This window comes from Scomber scombrus, chromosome 7 (assembly GCF_963691925.1).
Source record: "Scomber scombrus chromosome 7, fScoSco1.1, whole genome shotgun sequence".
Lineage (NCBI taxonomy): Eukaryota > Metazoa > Chordata > Actinopteri > Scombriformes > Scombridae > Scomber > Scomber scombrus.
In genome coordinates this window covers 2,319,079-2,343,706 of record NC_084976.1, presented here as the reverse complement: position 1 = coordinate 2,343,706, position 24,628 = coordinate 2,319,079, and the positions used below count along the sequence as shown (strand labels likewise).

General features: G+C 38.4%; 1 protein-coding gene across 1 annotated transcript in view; it reads right to left on the bottom strand.

Moving 5' to 3' along the window:
• Positions 1 to 24,628, bottom strand: part of ascc3 (activating signal cointegrator 1 complex subunit 3) — a 174,518-nt gene that overhangs the window by 50,592 nt on the left and 99,298 nt on the right. Inside the window, exons 15-22 of the mRNA XM_062422423.1 lie at positions 13,482 to 13,673; positions 12,156 to 12,380; positions 10,785 to 10,904; positions 10,137 to 10,301; positions 8,910 to 8,996; positions 7,748 to 7,924; positions 3,339 to 3,564; positions 1,882 to 2,036 (exon numbers count right to left, since the gene is read on the bottom strand). Of these exons, the coding sequence (XP_062278407.1) occupies positions 1,882 to 2,036; positions 3,339 to 3,564; positions 7,748 to 7,924; positions 8,910 to 8,996; positions 10,137 to 10,301; positions 10,785 to 10,904; positions 12,156 to 12,380; positions 13,482 to 13,673 (1,347 nt within the window). The remainder of the gene's footprint in view (positions 1 to 1,881; positions 2,037 to 3,338; positions 3,565 to 7,747; positions 7,925 to 8,909; positions 8,997 to 10,136; positions 10,302 to 10,784; positions 10,905 to 12,155; positions 12,381 to 13,481; positions 13,674 to 24,628) is intronic.

Here is a 24,628-nt window from a genome sequence, read left to right as displayed (position 1 = left end):
ATCTATCTATCTATCTATCTATCTATCTATCTATCTATCTATCTATCTATCTATCTATCTATCTATCTATCTATCTATTTATCTATCTATCTATCTATCTATCTATCTCCTTTAGATTTCACTAGTGGGGCTTTCAACAATTCATTATACCTCAGATTTGATGATTTTTGACTGAAGCTCATCCTATTACTGTTCCCTTTATGCAAATCTCACAGCACTGCGCCTTTACTGTTTTTTTTACTGAGCACTTAAATCCTCATCAGCTCATGTAACTACTTGACCATATTCAAGACCTCTTGACCTCTTCTGACCCCCCAGTGTGATGGAATACATTCATTCTAAACCTTGTATCTTATCTCCTGTCCGGTCCTGTTCCCCCAAATCCCAAAAAGCAGAGACATCTAGTTATCCACATATTTAGCTTAATTTGTCTCTAACTCAATACAATGAAGGTGAATGTAATTTAATTTATGGTGTTCAGGGTAGGGGAAATACATTTGTATTGGGAAAAAAGGCCAAAGGATAGTCTAAACTGTACTACTACTACTATTATACAAACAAAGGAGTGAGAAGTGTGTGAGGACACTTGTGGGACTTTATACACACAAACAGTGAGGGCCAGTTTGACCAGCAGCTTGTGACTTGAGACAACAGAGTCAGTGCAGTGGGATTCACACTTCCACTTCTGACTGTGTGTGTGTGTGTGTGTGTGTGTCAGTGAGAGAGGAGCAGGGAGAACTGGGCACAGCCCACCCTGCTCACACACCGCAGCTCACTAACACACCATCACATCTGCTCCAGCCTTCAAAGCTTCAACACAGCTGCTCTGCTTCACTGCTGGCTCGGACATTTGTTGAGTATATGCAGTCAGAACTGAAATAGACCCACACTGAGTTCAGTCATGTATAAATCTGATTTCAATACTACCTCAAAGTCTCACTAGTAGATGTACTGCCTTTATCTTCTCTAGTGATAACTCAACAATATTATATATCACAATATGTTTTTTAGGTATTTGTATAGCTTGCAATTATACGTTATAATATCCCTATTTATACTGTATAGTTCAAATTCAACAGCTCATGCCACTCTCAACTATCAGTTAAGGAACCTTGTTTGTATAATATTATATGAAATTAATTCATTTTCTTATAAAGACATTTTAAGAAGTTTGTGAAATAATTTATGGAGGATGATTTTTGTTAAAAGCTAAAAAAACAGCTGCAACATTCCCAAATATCTGAGCATAGTTCATGTTTTTGACTCAGCTGTGAGCTCTGTAAAGTTTAACAACATCAATAATCTGAGGCTGCTGCTGTCTGCTGGAAACAAATCAAAGGGTATTTAAACCTTACATACTGTTCGGGTCAAAATTGACCCATTTTGACATTTGAAAGCAATACAAACACCCTAAATAACATCCATAAGTCTGACAGTTTATGACTTTTCCTAAAGTGGAATCCCAGAATCTACAAAAATGATGTATTTTTATGCAGCTGGTATACATGTCAAAGGTTATCATATAACCTACCATTCAAATGTTGCATTTCTCCTTTTCTATACAGACACAATTATGGCTGTTATGTTCTGGCTTTAGATAACATGACATCATAATAGCGTGTGACTGTGAATGTATTTTCACAACATAAACTATTAGTGTCCAACCAAAAGAAAAACAAACATGAATGCAAAATAAATTCGTGGTTCAAAATTTGGTATAGGCACCAATTCTACTTCAGCTGGGTCAGAATATGAACAGTATGTGACATAAAATGTGACATAAAATGAGCTAAACGTTTCTGACATGTATATTCCACTCAAACTATTTGACATACACAGCAGCACACAGCAGCACAGTGACTCCTCCTCAGCCATGTTTACCTGATCGTTCCAGCGGAAGTCAGGCGTGACGACGAGACGGACGCGCAGGACAGTGCGTGTGATTGGCTGAACGCTGGCCTCCATTGTGATGGCGGGGATCTGGTGGACACACTGTTTGACTGTCAGCCCGATGTTCACATGGTGCAGCATGTGACCTGGGAACATGTTATAAATAGAATTCATTTGAATGGTGTACAGATTAACATCAATTTCCAAATAAAAACTGATTCAAATAAAGGCTGAACAAACAAATAAATGTGAGTGTGGTGAAAAACACTGAGGGAGGATTGAAAATACCTGTACTAACTCACATAGTAAAGTCAGTGTAATGTTCATTTCCACAAAATCATGTCACACTCACCAATCTGCTGATCTCAGTTTCCCTTTTATAACAAAATACATTTTTATTCAAATGCTTCTACTTTGCAGTCTTTTTGATCACTGATAAGTGTCAGCTGTTCAGCTGTTTCAAATTAAACACATACTAGGACAGAGAGGCATTATTAATGAGGTGCTGGAGGGCTTTTAATCCCTGCACACAGTTTATTTGACAGAAACTTAAAGGAAAATTCTGGTGTATTTCAAACTGGCATATTTCTCATAAATGTGTCCATCATGACAAGCTAACTTTGAAATGATTAATGAAAGAATAATATTTATCTAGCAAGCTGTAGGACTCTCACACAGCCCACTCTGATACATATTGTCTTGCGTGAGTACTTGTTTCCCAGAATCTTTACCATGGAAGTGGCCAGTGTAAAGTTAGCATGAGCTTAGTTTGAATGGCCACATTTATGGGAAACACACCAGGTTGAAATACACCAGAACTTTCCTTTAACACCAAAGAAAAACACAAAGTGTCTGGTATTAATTAGTTGAGTGACAACAGTATTTTGGTTAAAAAGAGAAACTCGGAGCAACAGATGGCTCACGGGAGGCTTTTAATTTGAAACATCTGTGCGTGAAGTATCGAGTTTCATTGACAGTAACTTAAGAGATTGAACAAATATCGGTGACTGAAGGCTGCTTTTAGAGAAATGTAGTGCTACACTGATGGAATTAGCTCTGTGGAAATGCACTAAATTTATCAAGACAACATTATCCATGTAGGAAGTGTTGAGTTTGCATCAATGGAAAACAGAATCAACATCAGAGCAGAGTCCCCTGCTAAAATATGACTGAATATACCTAAAAAACAGGAACAAATTGAAATAAAAGTCTAATTTAAGCATATTTGTTGCTGATCTGCATACTACTACTAATATTACTACTACTGAGAATTTATAGTAAACTTACACCTGACATTTGGGTGTTTTATGCACATTTTTTAACCGTCCTGTTGTCTTCCTGTCGCCCAGGCAACTTTTTTCCTACCGGGTCAAAACTGACTGGAGGACAACAGGAGGGTTAACATGGTTTATTCCTATTGCATTGAAATACACCATCAGTGTCTTTACCGATCTCATCCTTCCTCATTTCCTTGAGTTTGTCCACAGTGAGGTTCTTCGCTTCCAAACGGTTCAGGACGATGTGGCTCAGGGCAGGGAACTGGCGAAGAGGGTGGGCGAAACCCCACAGCCGCTTGTCGATCGTCTTACAGAGCGTGAGCAGTCGGTACGTCATGGTCGGCCACCGCTTCCTCAGAGCGATCTCGAACAGAGCCCTGACGATCCTAGCGGCGTTCTGCGAGAAAGAGGCAGAAAAAAGACCAATATCAGTGTTACTCATGTTTTGTTGCTTTTTTATTTAAGAGTGTTGAGAGACAGGAAACATGAAAAGAGAGAGGGGGGTATGATGTACACCATACAGTAGGTCCCCCTGCCAGGAATCCAGCAGTAGATGTTGTAGTTATGTGGTATTTTGCCTTAACCATTAGGCCACCAGGGTCCCCCGCAGGGCTAGTGTATTTAACCCCAAACTTTAAAGTTGGAATCAAATAAGTGAAACACATTTGTACTGGAGCAAAAGTCACTTGAAACAGCTGGATGGAACATCATGCTGTATACTGGTGATTAATCATGTGTGATCAAGAGGAGGTCTGGCTGGGTTTAGACGTCCAGGTTGGCCACAGCTGTGCACTGATGGATTGCTCATGTCAGTGCTGGAGGAGAGGTCAGGTGGCAGCGTAGTTCTCCGATAGACTGCACAAGCCCGGTCAAGGCTGTGATTGTTTCGGTCAGGTGTTAATGGGATCTGATTGTGCGGTGTGGTCTGAATGCGCTCTGGCGGTGGATTATTGGAATCTGGCTGTGATAGCTGGGTGAGAACTGAGAGGTCTGGCTGAACACAAGAAGGCAGAGCAGACTGAAAAAAAAGATGCTTGTTCACACTTTTCTGCATCATATTACAATACTGCCTCTATGTGCCTGCTGCTACCAAGTAGTGCTGGTGCCCATCTGTCAAACATTACAACTAACTGCTACTGGCATTGCCACCTCTACTTTATTTTAACTCCAACTTGTAAGCACTCAATCTATCCCTCTACTTTACACTGCTAATCTAACAACAGTAAACTAGGAAGAGTAACACTTCAGGGATAAAGGGCAGCTTCCAGGCCTGGCCATGAGTAATCAAATGATCAGATAGGTTGTAAAATAAATGGGTTTAAATTTGATTAACCTGGAGAATTATTTACTCAGTGTTATCATGAATGACGAAGAACAAAAATAAAACCCAAGATGCAACAAAATGCAGTTCTCCTTTTCTGCAGAGGCTTTGGCAAACATCATTACCACTCTGTCCAAATGTTCAGTAATATTATTAACAGCTACTCCCAAATGTACAATGACTACTTCCATTTATAAACAACTATATTATATATATATATATAATTTATAACTATATTACATCCTCCATTTCTAATATCAACAACCATGTCTAATTTCACTGGCACTGTATTCTAGTAGCGGCTGTTGCAGACATTAACTGTTGGCTGCCTACATAAACTGAAAACCTAAGCTGCCTTCTGCTCAAACTGCAACAAAGATATTCAACTGTCATGGCAGCGGTGTCAAACTCATTTTAGTTCAGCGGCTACATTCAGCCCAGTTTGGACCAGTAAAACCATGGCATAATAACATATAAATATATAAAACATATATGTTTGTTTCTTCGGATGAGTGTATTCTGGTCAGGGTGAAAAAATCCCTCTGAAGCAGAAGAAAAATGGTTTCACACTTTGCAAAGTTATCCAGTGGGCCGGATTGAACCCCCTGGCCGTACGTTTGACACTTTACTCTGCATAGACTGGTGAATGCACTGGCACTGTGAGGAGAGAGTCTTTGTAGTATGGGACACTTTCAGGGCTGCTGTTGCTCAGGAAGTAGAGCCATTAGAGGCCACTAACCGGAAGACTGACGGTTCGATTCCCAGCTCTTCCAGTGTGAATCTCGATGTGCCCTAGGGCAAGATACTTAACCCCAAATTGTTTCTGATGGCTGTGCCAATGATGTATGAATGTGTGTGAATGAGTGACTGTGACATGTAGTGTAAAAGCACTTTTTAGTGGTTAAAAAGACTAGAAAAGTAAGGTAAGGTAACCAAACAGTAGCCTTGTAATGGTGAAGTGATAAAAAAATAAAATAAAATAAAATGCTACATACAATAAACAAGCTCTAAAATAATCTGTAATTATATACATTTGCAATATACATAAATTCTTCATACAATATAAGTGTGCAGTGTTCCTGGGATTAAACAGTAAGGACAGCCTCAGTCTTGTTACTGGGAGCTGTGGTGTTGAACATCACGTGGCTCATGTTTTTCCATTGTTTTAAACTCTTAAAATAAATCTATCTATTTACATTGAATCAATTTTGTATGTTTAGATATTTACTGTGAACCAGCTTGCCTCAAGTTGCCAACAAGGACAAATGAAGTATTTTGACTCATCTCAGCCCTGTGATGCTTTCTGTGTCTTTACGTCTTCATGCTTTACACACTTTGTACTGTTCTGTGGTTAAGTCTAAAATCTGTAAAACCGCTCAGATGCACAACTGCTAAAAGCATGGGCTGGTGAGAGTGTGTCAATTCATGGTTGCACGGTCAGCTGAGTGTGTCTGTGAATGATGTGGATGATGGTGTGTATGTGTGTGAGTGAGTTGAGCGAGGTGAAGTTAGCAATGGGACTGTGGATCTCACTTTAAGTTCCTCTAGAGTTACCATCACAGACTTCCCAGCAGACACACATCTGATATGAGAACTACTTTAGTTCAAAGAGGGAATCTGCCTCAATCATTCTACTATTACGTATTCAGCCACATGGAGTCAATTATTGTTGGAAATTATGAGTTTTGGATAAAAATTCATAATAAGAAGGGGGGGGGGGGGGGCATTACAATGTGGTGAAATTGTAAAATAAGTATTCTGCATGTGTCATTTTAGCCTGGATTCTCAAGTTGGATAAAAAAGGTGACAAATGTGTTGCTTGTGTGCTCTATGTTGGATTTTACATAGAAGGGTTAGGGGTTAGGGTTGATGAACTGGGCTGTATACATATTACTCAGGAGGTAGAGAGGGTCGTCCACTAATCGGGAGATTGGTGGTTGGATTCCCGGCTCCTCCAGTCCACATGTCGCTCTGTCCTTGGGCAAGATACTGAACCCCAAAGTGCTCCTGATGGCTGCACCGACCGTGTATGAATGTGTGTGAATGTTAGTTTACTCCTGATGAGCAGGCTGCCACCCTGCCATCAATGTGTGTGAATGGGACTTGTAGTGTAACAAGCGCTTTGAGTGGTTGGTTGGAAGACTAGAAAGGTGCAATGTAAGTACAGTCCATTTAGCATTTTACAGTCATTAACTTCTGTTACTGTCCTTGCACTTACCAATCAGCATCAGCTCTTGTTCTCTGCTGCTTGTTTTATTTTGCTGTGCACTTCTAAAACAACAATATTAAGAAACAGTATTTTCCTAATTAAAGGTCAATCCCACCCCCCTCTCTCAAATGGACATTGGAGAGCTTTGACATTTTGCGAGGTAATGTTCAATAAGACTGAACTTTGCGTGAATCGATTCTTGACTGTAAGCATGTCTTTTAACTATCCACAGACAAATGAATGGTAAGTGAAATCTGGTCTGACTGCGTCATTAGGATGACGTAATGGCACCACAGCTAAGTTCAACAGCAACATTTAAAGCTACAGCAACTGATTACAGTTGCATTCATGGTCAGACGGGATCCTGCATAGAGTGGAGGTGTGTCTGACTTGCCCAGACTGTGTAAATATACTGAGCTATCTTGTTCCTTCCTTCCTCAAGAGCAGGGCATTCGCTGCGGTTGGCCGAACACCCAGACCCAGACAGGGTTGGTCAGGTAAATGTCATTAGTATCAATAAACTACAGACTTGTATGTTCATTTATAAAATGTTATTTCAGTGCTCACTGGTACCAATACTTACATCTTTTTTCCAAACTAACTCAAACATTCTGAACATCTTCATATTCCGTTATGTTCCAGTAACATTTTCATTTAGATTTTGTAGAATTCAAATCAAGCTACATCTACAATGAATTAAAGCTAAAGCCAGTGTGAAAGTACCTTAAAGTGCAATGCCACCAATTACTACTAGATGCTACAACTAAGATTTAACTTGGTGGTCATTTAGTTCATTATTATTCGGTTAATAAGATTTCAAGACTTATAGTAGCTTTGATGTCCGCCATGTGGCTGTTGGGTTTTTTAACATCGGTTAGAACCAATGAAGTATATGGAATGTTTTTAATATGCAAGCAAATAAAAAGAAAAAAAAAGAAAAGAAAAATATTGGTCCCTAGACCCCTGAGACAGAGCCTTCAGAGCCTCTATTAGATGTATAACTTTAACATTTACATTCCACCAGTGTGCACATGCTGTTTCTCTCCTCACCTGTGCTACAAAAGACAGGTCCGAGATGAGAGAGAAGCTGTCCACCTCTCCTCGTCCGATGTAGGTCTGCAGCAGAATGTTGACTTTGCCGTAGCCGTTCTCCACCCCGCCTGCAGCCGGCAGCTCACAGTAGTTACTCAGCAACTGATCCAGTTCATCCAACTCCTCATCACGTACCTGAAACACACATCACTCACATTATCACAGTTTCTATTTAATAATTACTGTTAGTGCAAGTTAAAAGTCAGACCCAATTTAGGGCACTTTTTAAGGGCTGATAGATATTTTAGTCATTTACAAAATGCATACATAGAATTACTGATGTTTCCTGACTTAACAGTAACAGCACGTTGAGTGACATCTGCATAACAGAGAAAATAAATGTTATAATGATGCACATGATTTGGAAGATGTATAAAATGACTCAGCAACAGTGGACTGTATACTATTAAGGTAAGGAATAAAACATTTGAAAACAGTATCTGCAACTTAAACAGATTAAGATATATACTGTATCACAATCAGAGCTTAAGTCAAGTAAAATCAGGTGATCGGTTAGTTAAGATTTAAAAAATCAATTCATAGTTTGCTACTGTAAGCCTCACGCTCCTTAGTTGATGTTTCTATACCTTAAAAGCTTTACACTTTAGCCTTGTACATATGCAGGTACAGGGTTGCAAAATGTACTTTCATTCAGACATTTTTTCTTAGATACGTTTGAAAAAGCAAGTCCTTGATTTCTGATAGAGGCAGACAAAGGCACATTTTCCTTTAACATCAATTTTCAAATAAGAAACCAACAAAACTTACTCCATTAACTAGCAAATTAACTCGAACTCTGAGTTTGACTCAGTTTAAATGAGAGCACTTTAAAATATTTTTAAAAATGCACTTAATGATTGTATAAATGATATTATACTAAAAAAAGCTATGGTCTCAAGACCACAGGCAAAACTTCAACATTCTTACCATGATCCATGTAGAAGACATACAGACATAAAGCAGCCACATTGTTCTTGCATTACAGTTGAGATACTCAGTCCTTTAGTACAGTATGATCAGAATAATATCAGATTCTTATTATGTTAAGATGTTTACAACACACTGATGTTGATATGATGGTAACAGCCTCAGTAGTAGATTATATTTGATGTTCTCTCACCTTGAGCTGGTCAAACTCCTCGGCTTTGGACACAATACCGAGGATGTCCGCTTCTGTCCGTTGAGAGTTGAAATGTTCATTGAAAGTCTTTATAGGTGGAGGGAGAAGACATGTAAGTGGTTAATGAAGTCTTGATGAAGACAAGTCATTCAGTCTCATACAGTCATACATGATACATAGGGTGAATATAGATACATGATAATAGAAGAATAATACACAATAAAAGAAAAACACAAAAATACACTCATATCCATACCTACAGTATTTAACCGTATACTAATCTAACCAGCCTGTGGGGGTAAGTATGAGATGTTTGGATCAAAGCAAACTTTATCTATAATACAGCTACATCTGATCCAACTTAATCTGCAAAGGCATTTTTTTTAACACCCCATATAATATTCCACTGTTCAGCATCTTAAACAATCTAAAATTCGAGGATGGTCTTTCGTGCCAGTTTTCCATTATATATGTTTTTTTTGCACTGTCCATATTTGTTGCTCATATAAATGGAAGGGCTGAAAAATCTTGAATCATGTGCAATCAAGCTGAGTACTATATATGTGACTACCCTCCAAACTGCCTGTATCCTTCCACATTTCCAAAACGTGTGCCTACATTCTAATGTATGTGCTACATCTAATACATTAAGAAGAGTTTAAACCCAGCTTCCCTCTAAATAACAATCCAATAGCAAGAATCAGAATTAAACCCACAGATAATGAGTGATTCCTATCTATTATCTTCTATATGATTAACCACACGAGTCTGCCACTGTCTTGTAATGTAAACTGTAGAATAAAGTGCATTTTAAACAGAGAAGAGAAAGGAAACTATCTGGGATTGCCTGTGTAGAAATGTCTTGCTTGTAGGTCTTTTGGAATAAAATGCTGTATTTGGAAGTAGAGATAGCTGTAATGAATACATATTCTTTGTGCTTCTTTCTCACAGAGTTTGAAAAGCCCCTCTAATCCCCTTTCCTGCAATAATTGGATTCTGAACCAGCTTTTCTCTATTATGTTGAGATACTTTCAACACTACACAGATTAGCCAGTGTGACATACACTATACTGTTATGTTACTTATTGTAACATAACGTCACTCATAGTAGAACAGGGAGTTAGTTAGTCTTTAAGAGTCCTGACATTTTAAGTATAAGTTAAGTATCAGTTTAGAATAATGTTTATGGTACTAACTCCAGCAGTGATGTGATGGTACTCTGCCTACCTCTATAGTGTTGTATCTGATGTAGAAGTGGCTGGCAGTCCTGCCCAGGTCAGTGGATCCAAAGTAACCAGTGCGCTCCTCGAAGCGGATCATCCTGGCCTTGTCCAACTTCCTGCCTGCCTCCACCACCAGCTCCTTCCTGTACAGCTCTAAGGAGGGATCCATCTGCATCCACAAATATGTACATGCTTTGTTTAAAGCCACAAACCACATTCAACCACACAGGATCTAATGTTCACGGATGTTAATTGCATTACAATTTTTTTTGTTCTTTTTTACAATAAATATTTAGTGTTTATTTTCTATACTTTGATGCATTGTTTATCTTTTTGAAAATGCCATCAATCAGCTCAGTGAACACTCTCTCTATATTTTAAAATTATATTTAATATTCAGAAATGAAGAAAGTGTTTTTTGTTGGCAAACATTTAATACAAGCAACTTAATCAGTCACAATTAAGTTTAAAGTGGAGTTATATTGTTTAAATGATTATCTTCTGTTATTATATCCACACTTTTATTATTCTACTGGTATCTTTGTTGTTTCTACTGTTACAAACAAACATACTCAAAACATCCTAACCAGATTTTTGTGGGAAGCTAGAATAAACATCTAGAATAAAAGAAATAACACTGTAGACCACCAACCTGGAAAGCCTTGTGGTTAATGCCATATACCAATGGGTTGGCCCTCATGCGAACGTAGAGGTAAGTATAACTGAGCCACTTCACTGCCTCCTCCACATTGGTGACTGTGCCCAGGGCGACCTGCAGCAGCAGCAGAGAGATGATACAGTCACTAACATCACTGGTCTCTGTCTCCATCTAGTGGACACTTGATAAAACTGCAGCTAGAACACAAAACGTCTACAGCACTGCCAGACGTTTTAACAGTACAACATACTTTGGACCACAATGTTAACAGACAAACATTATTATTATTTCATGTTTCTTCTCCTTTCTTTTTTCTGGTGTACAGATAGCAGTTATTTTCTGTTCATTGTTGCTGATTTCTAAAACAAGTGGGCAGTTTTCACTTCTGAATAAAACTAGCAAAATGGTCAAGCCATGGGCTTTTAATAACCATTCAAGTGCCACCACTTCAAAATCCACAGACCTGGTGTTCTGTCAAAATATATTCAAAAATTAATCTGTACTTAATTAGTTAGACTAGTCGAGTGGAAATCTTCCAACGTTAGTCTTTCTAGAACAAATGTCCCTCTTTTTATTACTGCGGCTCAGCATGGAAACACATATGGATAATATCCACCTGATCTGACCAAACTTCAAATAAATGTTGGAATACATTATTTCACAACACAAGGATCATGGAATGCCCCATCACTTTACAATCAAAGTGAATTATGTCGTAATCTCTGAAATGTTCTGGAACAGACGGATAGATTACAGAAAGAACACATTTGTATCATTGTTCTTTTGGCCACCTGACATTTGGAAAATTGTGAATCTATCCTTAAATCAGGGATGATGAGATGATCATTTTCATCACTGTCATTTTTGGAAAGCTTCCAAAATCTGTAAAATACATGTTAGAACTACTGTAGGGCCCGACCGATACTGGATTTTTGGGGACGATGCCGATACCGATATTAGGGAATTAAGAAAAATCCTATATCAATATATCAGCCAATTATCTTATATATACAGAAAATATACATAAACACACTTTCAATTTCCAAATGTGGTTACCAAACACTTGTGTGACAAATGGAGGCTATGAATAAGAATAAACTTATTTTTTTCTAAACAAATGACCCCAGTGCTCTGAAACAGTAAACTACAGTTGGAGTTTAATATTTATATATTAAACTTGATTAAGATTAAGTATACATATAAAATGCTGCCTATATCTAAATAAATATGTCTTTAAAACTGTTTTCAAAATGAGATAGAAATAATAAAAATAAACAACACTGGCATCCAAATAATGTACATATATAAACAGCAGACAGTTCATGCAGATGTGTACGTTTTTCCAAATGACTGACTAAGACTGACCTCAGCGTTGAGGTTATCTGCCAGGCTGTCCAGGAACTGACTCTCGATGGGGTTCTGTTGGGTGAGCAGGGTCAGGTAATGACTCAGCTTGTCGTGGGTGGTGATGATGGTGCCCTCACCGTACTTATCAAACTGGGGACGACCTGCACGTCCAAAGATCTGCATGACGTCCAGGATGCCCAGATCCACCAGGGCACCGCGCTTGGCATCATAGATCTGTGTGCCCTGTTACACACCAGAGATAGAAAAATGCATTCAAGGACTGGAGACGTGTAGTGGAAACATTTTTGTGAATATCTCAGTATGTAAAAATGACAAGCAGATTATTTTAGATGTAGAGGAAGGCATTTCTCCAACCTGCTCTACCTCCTGAGCCACAGCTATAAATAGATTTCTAAATACATACTAGCTAAACAAACTAATGCTATTATAACTATATGGATGCTAGAAAAAAAAAAAGTCACGAATAAGAAATCTATGTGCAAGTTATATTTTGATAAAGGCTTGAACTTGAATTAAGTGATGATACAGTATCAAGTAACATTTACAACTGGACAGTTTCTTCATGTCCGTTGGACTAAAAGAGCATATCTTAGACAAGGAAACATTTTCCCATTAGGGTTCCATGGGGCAAACATTAGGCATAGACCCTAAAGAGAGCTGGATAAGGTACAGGGAGGCAACATGGCTGGTTATTTACCCTGCTAACCAAAAACATTTTTTTCCATAGAAGACCATAATGAATGAGATGTCTGTAAAAAAACACAGGACACCTCAAAAGCACACAGGATCCGTTATTACTCTTTGTATTATCAATTTATATATCATGAAAATATTTGAATTGTTCAACTTTCCCAGAGCCTTGAAGAGCTTTTTTTTGCGTGAGTGATGTCATCTCAATGTAATGTCTATGTGCTGACCAACATGTAAGTTGACTGAACAGATGGAGGAAGGAAACCTTTATCTGCTCATGTGGTGGATGAGCAACTCTCAATGCAATAAATGGGTGTAGTTTGTCTGTTACTCAAAATACATCCACAGTTAAACCATACTGAGCTCTCCCTTAGTTTAGTCTCTCTACTTAGTTTGGTTAGTTTTTGATCATTTGATTACATAAAAATGTACTGTAAATTATGGACTGTGTAAGCATAATATTAAGTAAAACATATGATAGGACTTAAAACTAGATTTTGCTTGAGGATCAGGTAAAACTGCAGAAGCCATCTTGAAGTCCTCATTATTTCAGTGCTTGCTTTGTGTTAGAAGGGAAAAATACAAAGCTAAATGACTAAAAAGCAAGAATTAAAAAAGTTAAACAGTGAGAACCTTGATGATAACAGCATGGGCTGGCAGGTTCACTCCCCAGGCCAGGGTGGCAGTGCAGATCAACACCTTCAGGTGCCCTTTGGAGAACATGCTCTCCATAAGGCTGCGGTCAGACCGCAGCATGCCAGCATGGTGGATTCCAAAACCTTCAGGGAACATCTCTTTCATCTGTTTGTTTCTGGAGCGCTGGATCTGAAAGAGGTGGTGAGAGAGGTTAGTTTAAAAGAATAAGAAAAGTGCTTGAGGGAGTGTGAGGGAAAGCAACAAGAAAAAGGCTTTTTGGGTGTTAAAATCCAATATAATGTTTGACTTCAGAGAAACTGGAGACGTCAACAGAAACGTCTTAAAATAAAATGCACTATGGTACAAGAACATGACAACGTGCAAGGAGCTCAGAAATCATTGTTATTGATCAGTAACTCACAAATACAATATACTGTATTTCACAAAGGCAGCATTTATCATGTGGTTATTAGGTGAATTGTGATAAAATGCACTTGTAGCTTGTAGTGACTCACTGTAGATTCCAACAGATCTGCAGCTTAGAGACCACACACAGAGACAGTCAGATTGAGTTGTGTGCTGCTGACTGACAGCAGGACTGTGACCTGACCAGGATTGAGGGGAGTCCTCATCATAAAGCTTTACCTCTCTCTCTGGGCATCTAAATGGAGGTCAGCACCCACCAGGCCTCTTCAACCACAAAGAGAAAGCCCATTACTGCCACCAGCTGTCTGCCTCACACACACACACACACACACACACACACACACACACACACACACACACACACACACACACACACACACACACACACACACACACACACACACACACACACACACACACACACACACACACACACACTCTCTCTCTCTCTAAGTGTTTGTGTTACAATGGTCCTCTGAATTTGTATGCAAACCTTGTGGATAAAGGTGGAGGATTGAGACTTTAAGTAACCTATTGTGCAGCAGCTCCCCCATTGTCTGTCTGAGCACAGGTAAATGTCACACAACGTGCAGTGCTAATAAGGTTTTCTTCCATAAGGTGAAAATAATACATTGGTTTAAGTAAAGTGGAAAACAATTGTTCGGGATGTCTCTTAAGGTTTACTCTGTAAAAATGATGTGGTGACCAAGTTTCTCAACCTTTTCTTGGTGGACCCAATCTTTATTCCCAAGTCCTTCTTTAAACCTTAGACCACATGACTTTATCTGGAACAAAGGCCCTGTTACAATACAAAATACAAACATCAGGGAGGCTCACCCATCCAAGCTTCCAGGTTTATTATCAAGCAGCAAGTATACACAGTATCCTGCATTGGCCAGATGGCTGGACCTGTGTGCAGATGGAGGACATTTAGTGCAGACCAGTGGTATGGTACCGGCCTGCGCCTGACTATCTATGCCTCCTTCTGATCTAAATCACAGGCCTGTAGTTAGTCAAACACTGTGAATATGGAAACAGTTTAAAAACCACAACGGAATTCAAGCAATTCCAAACTCTCTCCCTGTAACAACAACCCAGTTTTTCCTTCAGGATGTGGCATGATAGAGATATTACAACATTTTAAGATCTGTATAATGTGTGCCTCCTTCTCTCAACCCTAACCCTTTCAGATTTGTGATTTTGCAAAGGGAAAACTTCTGATTTTCCATTAGTTCCTCCTAAAACTATGCCAGACTTTTGAGCTACTGGAGGCCAGTGTCCACAACAAAAGGGTTGTTTCCCATCTGTATGACCTTATCTCAAGACCTATAAGTCAGACAGCGGTGGGAGACTGGTTTATACTATGAGTTACAGGATGTCTTATACAACTTAAGCTCATTGTTTAAGTATACTGGACCATGGTCAAATTAAACCTGACATCGAGCCTCTATGTGATAGACGCAAACAGGCTCCAGCTGCATTGATGTAAGTTTTGGCTTTTCCCTCCACAATATACATTTTTAAATCTTTTACGGAAACATTAAAAACAACAGTTGGACCACTCATTGCTCTCCTTGGCCTCTCATCAAAAATAAAAATTCCTCTCTAAAACTCCCACAAAGATACCCTGGTCTTCTCCACCCTAATCACCAAAAGCTTGATTCTCATGGGCTGGACACTGGATGAGAGATTTTATAAATTGTTTGCATCTTGAAAAGATTAGATACACATGAGAAGACAAGGCAGAACATGTTGTATGTGTATCTTCTCCTCTCTCAGTGCCGGCAAGCTCACCCCTCTACTAACTCCTCAAGTGTACATTATTCATTATTAACCACCATGAATCTTAATCAACCTCATACCAACATCCAGAGACATCACCTTTCCTTGTTTTGTTTATTAATCATTTTCATTATTTATTTTTTTTATGTTGGGTGTAAATGTTGCTTTGCTTCAGGTGTTCTGCTGTGATTGTCTAGTTGTTACAGACAGACAGGGTAGAGTGTATTGTTCTATGTTAAGTCTTTGTTAACTATTGTTATATATTGTCTTCTCATTTACATAAAAAAAAACCAAGCAAATCAAAAACCAAAAAAAACCCAACCAAAAAAAAAAAAAAAAAGATATGAACTTCTTCTGATTATCTTCCCTTGTTGACAGGATTGAGAAGGATTCCTCATTTACAACGGTGTCGAGAAAAACCAACAGCAAAAACAACAACAGGCAAAACAATATTAGGTACAAGAAAATACAAATATAAGAAAAAACAATGAGTTAGTTAAAAGTAAAAAACGAGGCCTGAAATGAGGCCTTTGAACAGCTGTAGTCACGGTAACACATCTAATGTTAAGGCCTTTTGCAGTTTGTTCCAAGTGCGAGGTGCTCAGGTATCTTAAGATGTGGTCAGATGGGACTTTATATGACCCAGTTTGTTCAAAGCCTTTACAAGTCTGGTCTGTGCTTTCTTCACCTAATGATCAATGTGGAGGAGGATGTGTTCTGCTGCTACTGTTCCACTACTACTTCTATGCTTTGTACAGTGATTTTATTCAGATGATAATCCAACAAAAATGACGTAATGAAACAAAAAGTAACCCTGCTACGCTGTCTAATGCTATATGTGTCTGAAATGCAGTCCTCAGGGCCAGCTTGTGCTGTGCTGGTGAGATCCATGTGAGTTGGGTAAGGGGAGGTAATTGAAATGCTACGGCTGAGGCTTTGCTTTGAGGTGTCAGAGTGTGTTACAGCCATGCTTCCAGCCTCTAATCTAAGGTGAGTTAGCGCTGATGTCTGCTGTGCCATGGCTGTATTTGAGATGGCAGTGACCTAAGCTCCTGATCAGGTCCCATTAGGCCCTGCCGCTCGCTGTTGCTCCTGCTGCAGAGCTCACTCTGTCCACAGACAGCTAGCTGCCAGCTCCACTCACTGTCTATCATGGTTGGAGCTACGCAGAGAAACATCAGCTAACACTGGAGCTGAAATAAACTATTTAAGAGGTTGTCAAACCCTCTACAAGGACCACAAGATAGATCAAGGTGTAACTAACTGGTTTTACATTTTTGAGGATGTAATTTGGGACTCATGGATATCTGATCCTTTATGTAACCGTGTGCAGGACAGAAGCAGCTGCATTTTTAGATATGTGGAAGCATTAGTATTTTTTGCAGCACATCACAACTTCAAAGCTGAGATTTCAAAGTGTGCACAGTAAAGAGTAGAACATAAATGGCTTCTGTTTCACAGCATCACGGCCAGCACAGACTCCCACGATCACCTAAAGCACTCATTTACTTTGTTAAATGGAGGCAGGATGGCTAATTGTTGATATCATTTAGTGGCTCTTGATAGTCATAATTTTTGGTGCTTTGAGAGGCTTGCTAGTTAATGCTGGATAGGCATGAAACAGTGGGAGGATGAGTTTCCACTTCCACCCACTCGAGCCCACTTTTCTACTATGATCTGCCTCTATCTCTTAATATCACATTCAGTTTTAGCTCCATGGAAGAGGGATACTCACTAAGTCTGCCTAAAATCACCATCAGGCGTGCAATTGATCAATTTAGCAAGGTATTAATAAGACTACAGATGTAGATCCCTGTGTGTTTCATTTGATCTGCATGAAGCATCACTAAATAAGATTGGATGCCGGGCTGTTTAAGACACATTTTTCAAATATCTGGAGAGCAATGGAGTGCAAAAGAAAATGTTCTCTGCTTCTGAACATGGAATATTGATAACACTGTTTGAAGACACATTTAGAGGTGCAATAGTGCATTCTTCTCCAATGAATAAGAGAATATGAGAGGAAATATTAGTCAAATGGCTTAAACAAAGATAAATGATTCAATTTAAAAAAGGATGCATCAATTATATTGAACCAGGCTATCGTCACCTCTCCCTTTGTGTATTTTGTATGAAACATTGTGGATTTTACACCTGCTTTCCCACAATTTCTGATGCAATTTCCTCTGCCACAGTGGTAAGATGGAAATGATAAAGCAGTTGCAGAAGCGGTTGTATACATTTACACTCCATCATTCTATAAATTTGCGCTTCTTAACATGAAAACTTTAAAATACATTTTACATGAGGCCATACATGCAGTGTTTCCGTGGTGCTGCTGTTTTCCCCATTATGTGATAGCAGGTAAACAGAATGTGACTGTTTGGCGACAGGAGAAGGGCTGAACATTCTTTTGTGCTGTAGACAGGCTGTGTTGAAACCAATGAAAGGGTGACCTACACAGCAGCAGCAACATCAGCTTCAGTCCTCTATCTACACAGGATGCGTTCAGGCACATTACAGTCATGTAGGTCACCTGTGTTTTGGTAGTGTTCACAGCACAACGCATAATCACTATAGTTGGACGCATACATCGGACGAAAATAGATATGACCAGCTGATTAAAATAGAAGTGTATCCGTTCCATCAGGTGTGCCTGAAACAGATGACTGAAAAACGCGTCCTGAGTAGACAAGCCTTTAGTAAATGTGTGCTGCAGTGTCTCACATCCCACTCACGTCTCCACTGCTATCTTTATGCACCAGGTCTATTTCTGTAAGAACCAGCTTGCATCTCTAAAACATCAAATTAATTAGTAAATGTATTTTTAGAAAACTGACATAAAAGAAATATTTGAAGGTGCATGTCATTTGTTATTCACTCTACTTGCATGTAACAAAGCAGTTTTTTCTTATTTATGGCATTTCTCCAACAAAGTCTGTGAAGTAGGAGCAGGACTGCTACGGTTTCACTCAACTAATACACAGTATGTGGGTCAATGACAAATAAAGGTTGGCATGATGAGCAATTCAAAATATCTTTAAAAAATAGATTTAAAAGCAGCATCAGGTTTGTTAAAATGTACATTTAATATTTGTGTTGGTTTTATATCATTTGAAATGACATTTGCACCATTTTTTACCAAAAGTAAGACTGAATGCTCCTGAAAATGTCAAATGGTGTAACCACAAAAGAATGATTTATATTCAATATTTTATCCACCTACAGTGTATTTAAGTGGACTTATACTAATAATGACTTCATTTAAAACATGTAAATGTTTCCTGATCTCCATGGTTACCAGAGTAAATGTAATATTTAGAACAATTGTATTCCATTACCTTTATTTAATATAAAAGTTATAATGTAAGATCATGCCAAACTAGTTGATATGGTGTTTTATTGAGAATTTAGTGTTTTTAAGCAAGTTGAATTATTTGGTACAAAGTTTTTATGGTTACACCACTTAGACATTTTTGCCATAATCCTCTAATATATTCCTTCAAAATGGATTAAAAGCAGAAATTTGATGCTGAGTTATTCATACGTTTATTTTCACATTCTAACCCTTTAAATTTAAACTAAACCACATGGAGACAAAACAATATTATTGACCCATGTCTAAGAATATACACATATGATACACAGATACAAAATAAAGATAGACAGCATGCTGTGTTCATTCACGGAATTAATTGTAGCCACAAAGTATCCGTTACCATAGCGATCACAAATGAGCTGCAAACGTGTTTTCATTTAGTTGAGAAACGCAAAATGTTGGCAAAACAAGGCGAAACAATCTTGTCTGCTGAAGAACAGACTGCTCTGCTTCTGAAACTCCTCCAGTGGACATCTGAACTGTGATGGAAACAGAGTCCAAATATTTCTGGAGGTTAGTTTTAAAGTTTAACAGCGGAGGTCGTATTTGTGTGTATGTACTGGTCTTCTGTTCTTGAACATGGTGTGTGGCACAGCAGGACGGTTAAAACTCCAGTCAGCTGTTTTAATGCTGATGAAGAAGCAATTAATCAGAGACTTGCTATGCACTCCCACGATAACATACGAGACCGCTCCCTGAGGCTATGAGACTGCAGATGAGCCATAATACCAGAATAGTCAGACTGGATGTACTCAGACTTTACTCCACACTGTCCCACTATTTTACAAAGCTGTTTTTCTATTTAAGGCAGTTTTTATTTTTTTGGTATGTGTGTTTGTCACTCCACTGTGTCGTTCTTCCACCAGCCTTTGAGTTGAGGCTCATTGTTGTTGATCAGTGTACTGGGGAGCAACGGTGACAGGCTGTCACAGATCCGACACGATGAAAGGACCTGTGGTGGACGAGACTTGTAAAAATAGCAGCGAAATGAAAGCAAACAGAGACATTAATGAGCCGTCTCTGGTGCTGCTGCGGAGTCCCTGGAGGCTTCGCACTACTCACAAGCATCAGTGTGTCCGCATCGCTGTATCTTGTCAAACAAAATGACATGAAAGCTGCACATCTGAAGACCACAGAGATGGAGAGTTTAAAGAAGAAGACGTCCTGACAAGCAAAATGAAGGTGTATCAGCACATCTGCACTGTCTATCATAACCAATTTAAACACTCGTTTCTTATCAAGCTTCCTCACATAAACAGACAAATCTTTACCAAAGCATGCCATAAATGTCCACCATCTTTTTTTCTTTACAGCCCTTACTAACCCCTGACATGTCTGTAAAACTATTTGTGTAATGGACCCACGGGACCACAAGGGGTCTCTTAACCTCCACAGTAAAGTTCCTTTTCTCCTCTGCGACCAGCCGCATTGGTTTCATCTCCGAGAAATGGATATTAAAAAAGTGGGGGAGACAGGGAGGTGAAGGGAACAGCAGGGAGAAGAAGGTAGGCGCTGGATTGTCAGAGTTGGAGCAAATGAAAGTCAAACGGGCTCTCACGTACAGTTCTCTCTGGGGAGAGCTTTAAGCAGAGGTTTCCTGCACAAGGGGGCAATATGATACACTTATATACTCACTGTTATCTTGCTGCCTTACATTCCCCAGGGTATCATACATATTTGTAGCCTCTCATCCATGTTTATTTATTCTATTTTATGGTATTGTTTTTTTTAATGTTAACAAGATATTAATGTCAAAACTCTGGACACACTATGCTGTACAGTATAAACAGTTAGAATGAAATCTGTGATATCTGTGATTTTTCTCTTTGTGAAGAAATCTCATGTGTAGAGTCAAACCAAAATGTTGATCTACTGTGTGTATCAAAGCCTGATATATGTTATTCCTCTGAGACATGGAGCTCCATTGTTGTTCCATTTCTGTAATGTGTTGTGTTGTCTGTATTGACAGTGTGTATCTGTAATGTGTTGTGTTGTCTGTATTTACAGTGTGTATCTGTAATGTGTTGTGTTGTCTGTATTTACAGTGTGTATCTGTAATGTGTTGTGTTGTCTGTATTTACAGTGTGTATCTGTAATGTGTTGTGTTGTCTGTATGTACAGTGTGTATCTGTAATGTGTTGTGTTGTCTGTATTTACAGTGTGTATCTGTAATGTGTTGTGTTGTCTGTAATAGCACTGCATTTTCTTGAAGAAGATGTTTTCTTCATTTGCTTGTGTTTTGTCTATTTTCTTAAGATTTAGAGTTTTGACGTTTCAGGGCCACCATAGATATCGTTACAAAAGTTGTGTAAGTGTTGATCATCTGAATGTCCATCCAGGAAATGGCTTGTTATTATTATTTTTTCCCCCCACCCCATAATTGACTTACAACTAAATACACATTTTTGATTGGCTGATGTCTGTTCTACCTGCTCACTATTCCAATGTATTTATTTATGACAAACGTGTCCATAAAATTAATAAATCCAAAATATGAACCAATAGTAGAGGCAGTATGCCAAATAATATAGTAATGCATCTGGCAATTTACCAGTATTTCAGTCCAGTCTAGCTTTTGTCTTATACTGACCGTATATGTTAGATACTGCCAGTAGATAATTAGTCTCTGAAAACTAGTAAAGATAGAAAAAGACCAGAACAGAAACTAGACATTAAAAGATAAAAGCCCAGAAATGCTTCCCTGACTTCACCAACCTAACCCCTTATGTATGCAATGCCATCTTTCCAAAATGGTGACTCACTGGCTCGATAGCTGAATATGAATTATGAAAATTAATTGGCCATATCTGTGGTTTTAACAACTAAAGTCAGATTGTAGGCATTGTGTTTTAAAAAAATATATATATTTGGGCACTACCACGGCCAAAACATGCACATTTCAATTCCCCTGTAAGATCTTTGTTTTTGAAGATTTTAATGTTCTTTAATCTGTTGAGCACTGGGTAACAATGAACATTTAACCATGTAGTTTATCATGCGCCATAGACACTACTGTAGCACTGCAGTAGGGAAGCAGTGAAAATGGCTCAATTTCAATACTCACGCTACAATTAGAGTAAATGTCGTGTTATGTTCATTAGATTGGAAATTCAACAGAACTTTCTCATTATAGGGATGAAAAACATAACATGGGAAGCATTATCTATTTCTAACCAAGTGGAATTGTTAATGCTAATTAGTTGTACATGAACTATATATTACACAGGTTTTTATAGGCTTATAATTAGCATGCCGTCTTGTTATAGCAAAAAATATGAAATGGTATATTTCAGTTTCCTTTAATTAACCCAGGAAAAGTCTCAATGTGATTTGGTCAGGTCAAGAGAGAACTGGCTAAGAGGGCAGAATTAAACATGATCAAATGATCAAAATGCCTATAAGATCAAGATGAGTGTGTGTTATAAAGCTTCAATAAGGCTAAATATGGCTCTGACTTTGTGCTGAGTATGGACCATACAACTCTGCTGACAATAAGCACATGTAATCAATCAGCACCAATACTCTAAAGATGCATTCCCTCTAGGTTCTGATGTCAACCGTGTATGACAGATAATACAACCAAAGAATCCTCTCACACACACTTAAAGGCAGGTCTATAGGAATTGTTGGTGAAGTGAAGAGTGTTTTTCTGGATGTTTTCACTCTTAAGCTAAACAGCACTTTATAATCATCCACTCACCAAACAGTGTATTTAAAAAGAATTGATTTGAGCGGCTGCATTAAGATATCTAAGCTTGATTGACAGCCTCTCCAACCCTCTAGATAAAGCCAATTAAATCACATTAGGAGAGAGGAAAATATAGTGGAATCACTTCTGACTTTTAAAGCTGGATAAATAAACACTAAATTATATGACTGACCTTAGAGGTGCTTAGAGGTGCTTATTTCACTGCATATGCATATTGGAGATTAAAAAAACACCTATAAATATTAATGTGGGGCAATTTTCAGAGTGCAAATATGCAGTGCATTATCTCTGTGTGGGCTTAGAGTGGAATCAGCCAGATGCCCCTTCCCTTCACCAGAGCAGGCTGGACCGACAAACACTCAAAGACAGACTAATGGAGTGAATAATACTCATTATGTTGGGACACAGGCAGAAGAGCAAGTGAATTAATGTACAGTTAGTTAATTTATGAACATATATTGTAGGAACAGTTTCACAATTGCTCTTAAAGTAGTGTTTCAAATACTAACCAGGCCACAACGCGCCATTTTTAGTCCCCCGACGTAATCTCTTGTCTCTATTTCCAGTTTTAGAAAGCATGAAAAGTGATCTGATTTGTATACATATCCCATTTAAATAGAGGGAAGATTAGAGGCGCATCAATCTTGGCTCAGCCCCAGGGAACGAAGGAAAAGGTTACTAAATTTATCACTCTGCCTTCTGTTGCAAGAGATTTAAATATGGGAGTCGGAGTCTGACTGACCGTCCTCTGAGGGAGAATATAGCTCCACCTCTGTGTACTCTCACAACACAGAGACCATTAATTACACACACACACACACAAAATAGCTGTTCCACTGCACACACACGCAATATAGAACCACACCTCCGCAGCTCTTTTCTTTAGTATGAACCGATTGGTCTTTTTGTGAGGTTACCAGTTTAAGTCCCACTGCTAATAAACAAATACTTCTAAATAATGTTAAATGTAGAGCAGTTTTATTTATTCAGCCAGGAACACTGTCTGGATAAATAAAAGTTAAAAGTCCAGACAAACAAGGATCTCTTCTAACATACAGTATTTGTATTATTTGTATTTTACTGTTTGAAAAATTTGACTACATCTTTAATTACATTCTACAATTATGAGTTAATATGGACATCAGGTTTTAGTGTTTTTGTCCAATCCTTTTTTGAATCTTATTTTTCCTTTTTTTATATCCTGTTTGTGAAGAACTTTGAAAGGTGGATCTCAGCCTAGGCCTGTCACAATAATGACATTATCCACTTACCGTACAATAACATCATTATCAACATCATCATGTCTATATATGGACATATCGTATGATACATGGACATGACCATGATCATTGGAGTGGAGACTGTAGAAGAATTAAAGGTAAATAACTCTGTTCACAACCATAATGACAGTCTGTGTTTTTACATAAGTATCTCCCACCCCCCTCACATTATTACACTATTATATTATCATTATATCAGTGGTATAAAATTATCTTCAAATGACAATAATATTGTTTATCGCGATTATTTTGAGACAATATATCGTCCAATAGAAGTAGTTATCATGACAGGTCTATCTCACAGTGCTAAAATCTTGGATGAAAAGTCACAGACTTTCCACATGCTTGGGAAATACTGAAATATGTAACAGGTAAAAACTGAAAGCCCTTATCAGATTAGCAGACCCTAATAATTAACTGTTCTGATTCAATATCCCTGACTTAAAAAGGGATATATTACAATTACTACAACTAATATCTACAACTCCCAGATTGTAGAGCGAGGTAAATTGATCCTGCCAAAGACCCCGATACCAATATCACTTTTCTTTACTGCAGATTGTTGAAT